The 7,805-nt window shown below is 54.8% G+C and overlaps 1 protein-coding gene across 1 annotated transcript in view; it reads right to left on the bottom strand.

The window, feature by feature from the left end:
* Window positions 1-3,687: 3,687 nt before the first annotated feature.
* MYOM2 (myomesin 2) overlaps window positions 3,688-7,805 on the bottom strand; it is a 71,473-nt gene continuing 67,355 nt past the window's right edge. The window contains exons 33-36 of the mRNA XM_014528689.1: window positions 7,750-7,786; window positions 6,796-6,818; window positions 5,542-5,597; window positions 3,688-4,307 (exon numbers count right to left, since the gene is read on the bottom strand). Of these exons, the coding sequence (XP_014384175.1) occupies window positions 3,990-4,307; window positions 5,542-5,597; window positions 6,796-6,818; window positions 7,750-7,786 (434 nt within the window). The 3' untranslated portion in view covers window positions 3,688-3,989. The remainder of the gene's footprint in view (window positions 4,308-5,541; window positions 5,598-6,795; window positions 6,819-7,749; window positions 7,787-7,805) is intronic.

Genomic DNA, 7,805 nt, shown 5'->3' with positions numbered 1-7,805 from the left:
CAACCACATCAGAACACCGCTCAGCCACAGACCCACCACCGTGCGGAGCCCCTGAACCCTGGCTGAGCGGAGGCCTACCTCGAAGGATGAGAGGAAGGAGCCAGCCCTGGCTGGTTTGCTCAGCGGTTAGAAGGGTCGTGGGTTTGATTCCCAGACACGGGCACGTACCTGGGCTGCAGTTCCTCAGCCCCGGTTGGGGCGTGTGTGGGAGGCAATCAATCGATGTGTCTCACGTGGATGTTTCTCTCCCACTCTCTCTAGAAGTTAATGGGGGAATACCCTCAGGTGAGGATTACAAACAAAGAAGAAGAAGAAGCCACCTGGAGACTGGCAGGAGGGCGGAGAGGAGGAACGGGCTGGTCCCACACCCACGTGTAAAAATCGGGAGGGGTCTCTAGGCTGCGGAGGGGAGGTCCCCCCGAAGGACGAGGGTCCCAGCCCCACGCCAGTCCTCCCAGCCCAGACTGCTGGAATCCCCGGTGTTCATCTTAAAGGGCCGGCACATGGACTTACTCGGCCTCACTCCCTCTGAGCTCCAGCATTGGGACAGCAGCTCAAAAGGCACCAGGGACACACGGGGAGGAGCTGAATTATCTGGCATCAGGGTGAGGGCTGGGGCAGTTTTCTCTCAGACAGAAGTGTGGCAGCGCCGTGTTCCTCTGCTGAGCCTGCCCCACTCCCAGAGCTGACAGGTGGCACCATATCTGAGTTGCCATCAACCTGGCTCACACTGTTTGCCCACCCTAGTGATTCCCTGAGACCCTGTCCCAGCCACTTGCAGGCCCACCCAAGCTTATCCATACAAATGGCCTATCTTGGCTCATGCTTCAGATTTTCCTAAAATCTCTCAAATAACCAGCATCTGGCCTCCGTGTGCCCTGTGCCTCTGGCTAAGTGGCCCCAGGCCTGACACTAGCAGCAGCAGCCTTGGTTTGCACCTTGGTCTCACCTGGGCACCTCCAAGTCCAGCACAAGTAGCAGCCGTCTGCAGATCGCTCTGTAGCTCATGCCGGGTGTCCCTGGGTAGAACAGGTGGTGACTGAACTTGTTCTGTGCCTCCTAGGAAGCCCGAGAGCCACCAAACCCATTGGACAGCTTCAGGTCACATAGAGGCACCACCCAACCGCCTCCACCAGAGACACGCCTGAGGGGCAGACTCAGCAAACACCAGAGCCCTGCTAAGTCCTGCTCCGTGGGGTGGGCCTCCACAGTGGTCAAAGGTCAGTGGTCACAGCCAGTCCTTGCATCTGATTGGCCTTGGGGCAAATCCCTCCCATTGCCGAGCCAACAGTAATCGAGTCTCAGCTACAACAGGAGGGTGACACAGCCCACATGGGGAGCACACCTGGAATGCCCAGCTGGGGTGATCAGGGGGGCTATGCCACTGGGCCCGACAGGACACCTACTGCACAAGGCCACTCTACCAAGCCCGGGAGACACAGCAGCTCCACCTGGGAACAACACAGGTAGGTGCCAAGATGAGGAGACAAAGAAACATGTCCCAAATGAAAGAAGAAGAGAAAACTCCAGAAAAAAAGCTAAACAAAATGGAGACAAGCAATCTACCAGAGGCAGAGTTCAAAACACTGGTTATAAGGATGCTCAGTGAACTTAGAACATCAACAGCATAAAAAAGCATCAGTCCTAAAGGAAGCATGTACTAATGGAGAAGAAGAATTTACCAGGAACCAACAGTAGAGTACATGAAGCCAAGTGATTTGGAATAAATCTACCAGATACAGAGTTCAAAACACTGGTTATAAGGGTGCTCAGTGAACTTAGAACATCAACAGCATAAAAAAGGACCAGTTCTAAAGGAAGCATGTACTAATGGAGAAGAAGAAGAATTTACCAGGAACCAACAGTAGAGTAGATGAAGCCAAATGATTTGGAATAAAAGGAAGCAAAAAGCACCCAATTAGAACAGCAAAAAGATAAAGAATCCAAAGAAGTGAAGATAGTCGAAGGAGCCTCGGGGACAACTTCAAGCGTACCAATATTCACATTCCACCCAATCAGAACAGCAAAAAGATAAAAGAATCCAAAGAAGTGAAGATAGTCGAAGGAGTCTCGGAGACAACTTCAAGCATACCAATACTCACATTCTGGGGGTGCCAGAAGGAGAAGAGAGGGAGCAAGATGTTGAAAACCTAATGGAAGAAATAATGATGGAAAACTTCCCTAACTTGGTGAAGGAAATAGACATAAAAATCCAGGAATTTCAGAGAGACCTTAACAAGAGGAACCCAAAGAGGTCCATACCAAGACACATCATAATTAAAATGCCAAGGGCTAAAGACAAAGAGAGAATCTTAAAAGCAGCAAGAGAAAAGCAGTTAGTTACCTACAAGGGAGTACCCATACGACTGTCAGCTGATTTCTCAACAGAAACTTTGCAGGCCAGAAGGGAGTGGCAAGAAATATTCAAAGTGATGAAAAGCAAGAACCTACAACCAAGATTACTCTATCCAGCAAAGCTATCATTCAGAATTGAAGGTCAGATAAAGAGCTTCACAGATAAGAAAAAGCTAAAGGAGTTCATCACCACCAAACTAGTATCACATGAAATGCTGAAGGGTATCCTTTAAGAAGAAGAAGGGGAAAAAAACATTAAAAATATGAACAATAAAATGGCAATAAGTACATATTAACAATTGAATTTAAAAAACAAAATAAAGGAGCAAGCAGAACATTTTGATGGTTAGCAGATGGTAGGGAAGTTGGGGGGATGGATGAGAAAGGTGAAGGGATCAAGAAGTACAAATTGGTTGTTACAGAATAGTCATGGGAATATGAAGTATAGGACAGGGCATATAGTAATAATCCTATATAATAAAAGCATAATATGTAAATTTTCCCCTTGACCAGGAGTTTGACCAGAGGGCGGGGCCAGCCGGCCAACCGTCTGCAGCCCCTGTCCCCAGCTGACCCAGCCTGATCAGCCCCGATGCGGGTGGGCCGGCCGGACATGACCTGTGCACGAATTTGTGCACCAGGCCACTAGTATTCTAATAGTTATGTATGGTGGTAATAATCCTATATAATAAAAGCATAATATGCAAATTTTCCCCTTGACCGGGAGTTTGACCAGAGGGCAGGGCCAGCCGGCCAACCGCCCATGGCCCCTGTCTCCAGCTGACCCGGCCCAATCAGCCCCGATGGGGGTGGGCTGGCTGGACCCCACCTGTGCACGAATTCATGCACCGGGCCGCTAGTATTCTAATAGTTATGTACAGGTTCAGAGGGTACAAGATTTATCAGGATGATCACTTAGTAAGTTATGTCATGTCTAATCTCTGGGGTGCACACCTGAAACTAATATAATATTGTCTATCAACTGTAATGGAAAAATAAAAATGATTTTTGTAAAGAAAATAAAGAATGTGGCCATCTGTGCATTTCATGTTCCTCACAGAGACCTTTGAATCCGCAATGTGAGAACCACTGAGTGTTTCTCCAACTGCACAGGTGCCCCCTTTCCTAGGGACTGTCCTTTTGTGGGTGCCCCTCCGGCCAGGTCCCATCACCTTGTCCCCCGCCCTGAGGGGTCAGGCTCTGGAGGGACCTCCCCCCAGGCTCTCAGATTGCAGGCTCCCTCCCCGCTGCAACCCTGCCCGATCATCATAAAGAACGGGCAAGGAAGCAGAGGTAGTTAGGTACGACCAGGTCCCGCAGAACCACAACAAGTCGCCTCGTAAAGTTTTATTAGTCAGAAGCAAGAAAAAACACAGTGGCCGGTAGCACAGGATAAAGGGCTCCAGCCAGGAGCCGGGGCTGCTGGGTCTTGTCAGCACCCGGAGTCCACCTGGGCGTGGACAGGACGCCGCACAGAGCTCTTGGCTTCCTGCCTCGAGGGCCCTAGACTATACTGAACAAATGCCAAAGCCAAACACGCGGAGCGCAGGCTCGCTCTCGGGCCACGCGTGGGGACACTCAGCTGGCGACACGCATTGGGCACGGCACACAGCACCCCGACTGCGGGCGCGGCCTCACTGGGCCGGGCCGGAGGCGGAGGCGGGGATGAGCTTGGGCGTGGCCTGCTGGGGCGGCTGCACCTCGGGGATCATCTCCCCGTGCTGGTACACGCTGACCGTGACGTCGATCTTCTCGCCCCCGTACTTGTTCTTGACGTTGATGCTGTACTTGCCCGAGTCCTCGGAGGTCACGCCCTTGATGCTCATGCTGACGAACTTGGCCTGCTCCACCTTCACCGAGAAGTGCTCGTTGAGCTCGATGTCCTTGTCGTTCTTGAACCACACCACCTCGGGGTCGGGGTTTCCGAACACCGTGCATGTCAGGTTCAAGGTCTGCGGGAGGGGGTGCGGGCAGAAAGGGCAGAGATAGGAAGACGAAGGTCAGATTCCCTCCAAATGGTACTGACCCTCATCATGGTCCTTTACCCCATTCATGGAGTCAACATGCTCTTTACACGTGTGAGCGCCACACCATACCCCAGGGGTCCCCAAATGGCAGGAGGCAGACAAGGGCAGTTTCACGCAGTAGCTACTGAGAAAAACCCGTGGTAATTCCTTCCATTCATCCTCAGCTGTGACCCAGGGCCTAAGCCCGCGATGGGGGACCTTTGTCCTGCCAAGGGCCATCTGGACATTTATAACATCATTCGCGGCCAAACAAAATTACCCACTGACACATGAGCCTTCTGTGTTTGGTCAAACATTTCATTAACTCGCCCCTAAGGCCTCGACAGGGCCAGACCAAATGATTTCTAGAGCCTTCTATGGCCCGCGGGCCGGATGTTCCCCACCCTTGGCCTAAGCCGACTAAAGAATTTGAAAATAATCAGATAGATCCACGTTTCACAGATGTTTCAGCTTTTTTCTCAACTTCCTTTATAGTCAGACCCATGGACCCTTTGGCAAATCCAGAGAATGCATTGACTTATAGCAAGTCGGACGCAGCAACCATGTGGGCACTCAGCTAAACCCGCCGGAGCCCGGTAACGCCGAACCGCTCTGAGTTTCCCAGCGACGGCTCCGCCCTGAGCCCAGGCTGCTCGGCCTCACGCCCAGCTCTCTGCAGCGGCCCAGGAGAAGGGCCAACACCTGTGTGTTGGGCGAATAGAATCCTCTCCCTCTGTGTCCCGAGACCCTGAGCTAGAGCTGAGGCACCAGAGGGATGTGGGCTGGACGTCAGCAATTCTGCCAACAGGTGGCCCATTAAAACTCGGTAAACAGCGCCCAGTCCACGTTACAAGGGCCTTGGAGCCTGGAGAGGGTGTCACACTCAGAGGGCGGCTCCCACCTCTACACAGGCAGGTGCCTCCTGTGGGCGTGGGTGTGGCCTGCCCAACCTTGCCCCCCCCCGGCCCCCGCCCCAGCCCAGGACCAGGGTTCAGACCCCGGTGGACACCAGGCACAGGACCCGGGGTGGCTTGTCGGCTCAGATATTAGCACAAGGGTTACCAGAGGCAGCGGGCCAAGCAGGAGCTGACAGGCACCCGCTCCCAGCTCCGCGTGGCCCTTTGCGGTGCTGCATGCACGGCTGAGCCCGTGCGTCTGGGGTCCTGCCGTCCGTCCTTACCTTGCCTTCCATTATGGTCACCACGTCAGGTAAACCACCGATCACCTTGCCACGATCTGCAATGGAGGGGACTCGGCTGAGAAAACCATCAGCAGGGTGTCCTCCTCCCTCCCCCGGCCCCTGCTGAGCACCGGCTGTATACAGGTGTACACAGCCACTCCGTGGAGGACAGCACCTGAGGGGAGGCTGGGAGGGATGTGGGTGTGAGCGGGGCTTTGAGGGCGCAGGAGAGGCGCCTGGGGCTGAACTAGGAGAACAGGCCCGGCTATAACTCAGTCCGGCAGGGAGAGGGGTCTGTGGGTCTGGAGACCAGGGCGGTGCAAGGGTGTGTATATACAGGAACTATTTTTAATTTCTGTATAGTATGATGTTTGACATCTTCAAAACCTCCCTGTCCCAGCCCAGCCTGGAGCACACCTGGGACACCTGGGGCACCTGGGGGATCTAGGGGACCTGAGATCCACCCACCATCCATCCAGAGCCTGAGACCAGGGCCAGGTGCCAGGCAATCAGGGACCATGCCCACAGCCCCAAGCCCCCGACTGTTCAATCCAGCCGCCCCGAGTGTCCCTGCCTGCCTGCCTTTCCAGGGAAGCCCAGTAAGGGGGTGGCCTGTCAGCTCCCAGCTCCTGCCTTCTGCCTCCTGCCCCCCAGCCCTGGTGCACCCCAACACACAGGCCTGTCTCTAGAGCCTGCACGTGTCATGAACTTGTTTCCTGAGCCTCTCCAGTCTCTCCTCCTGCAGCCCCTGCTGCCTGACCATCTCCTACAACAACACAGAACTGGTGGGTGATGGCAGGAGGACAAGTGGCCAGTGGTGCTGGAGGCCTCAGGAGGGCAGGTGTGAGCAGGCAGGTGTGAGGGGGCAGGTGTGAGGAGGGCAGGTGTGAGCGGGGCAGGTGTGAGGGGGGCAGGTGTGAGGAGAGTAGGTTTGAGGAGGGCAGGTGTGAAGAGAGCAGGTGTGAAGGGGCAGGTGTGAAGGGGCAGGTGTGAGGAGAGCAGGTGTGAGGAGGGCAGGTGTGAGGAGGGCAGGTGTGAGCAGGGCAGGTGTGAGGGGACAGCTGTGAGGGGACAGGTGTGAGGGGGCAGGTGTGAAGGGACAGGTGTGAGGAGGGCGGGTGGGGAGCGGCATGGAGGTGCCCGATGGGAGCGAGCAGCTCTGCTCTTTATTGTTCGATACACAGGATGACACTCTAAAGCGCGGCCTCTGCCCGCCCACAGCTGAGGCCCTTGTTCCCATCGCCTGGTACTTACTCTTCTCTGCAAAGGCAGCCGCCCTGGATGTCAAGGGGGGAAGGGAGAGAGCAGAAGAGAGTCGTGAGAAAATGTACCCACACACATCCCGCAGGGGAGGGGCCGGCTGGGGTGAGGGGGGTGGGGGACGCCTGCTGCAGGGGAGGGGCTGACTGGGGTGAAGGTGTGGGAAGCCGGCTTTCTCTCAGAGGACACGCCTTTCCCCGATGCCCACCGCCCTTTTGAGAGGGGCCACCCTGCTTTCAGCTGCTGACACGCAGAGTTCACATTCAGACTCAGAGTCGCAGACATTTCTTTTCTCCCTGAGTTCCCCAGGTCGCACTGGACAGTGTCAGATCTTTTGGGAAATGCCGGTTTCTAATTTATTTGGTCACCCAGTCATCCATTCACAGATATGCACTGAATGACCTGGTGCTGGCCAGTGGCTGCTCTGTGTGGGATGCCCTAAAATTCATCCACATTTAGAACTCTGGAGTTACTGCCCAGCTGGCGTGGCTCCATGGTTGAGCGTCGACCTATGAACCAGGAGGTCACGGTTCGATTCCCGGTCAGAGCACATGCCCGGGTTGTGGGCTCCATCCCCAGTGGGGGGCGTGCAGGAGGCAGCCGATCCATGATTCTCTCTCATCACTGATGTTTCTATCTCTCTTTCCCTCTCCCTTCCTTTCTGAAATCAGTAAAAATATATTTTTTTAAAAAAGGAATTCATCACTTTACTCATTGAAACCCACCCAGGGTTCCCAGGACCCTCAGCAGTAACTGACAGACACATTCACAGGGTGGAAGAGGGTCTGCCGTCTGCACAGAGAGCGGCTTCAACTGCCATTCGCACCCCAGTTCCCTGGGAGGGACAGGCCTCGGGTCCCCTGGGCGCCCAGCGAGGTCCCTCGGCCAAAATAACCGCGAGGCCCCGGAGCCCTGGACGGCGAGTCTGAACCCGCGAGCGAGTCTTACTTGAGCTGCTGGAACTCTGCCAGCGCGTCGTCGAAGGCTGCAAGGAAACAGGTCAG

Source organism: Myotis brandtii, unplaced genomic scaffold, assembly GCF_000412655.1.
Source record: "Myotis brandtii unplaced genomic scaffold, ASM41265v1 scaffold646, whole genome shotgun sequence".
Lineage (NCBI taxonomy): Eukaryota > Metazoa > Chordata > Mammalia > Chiroptera > Vespertilionidae > Myotis > Myotis brandtii.
Note: the sequence above shows the minus strand (reverse complement) of the source record. Positions and strands in the feature narration are given on the sequence as shown.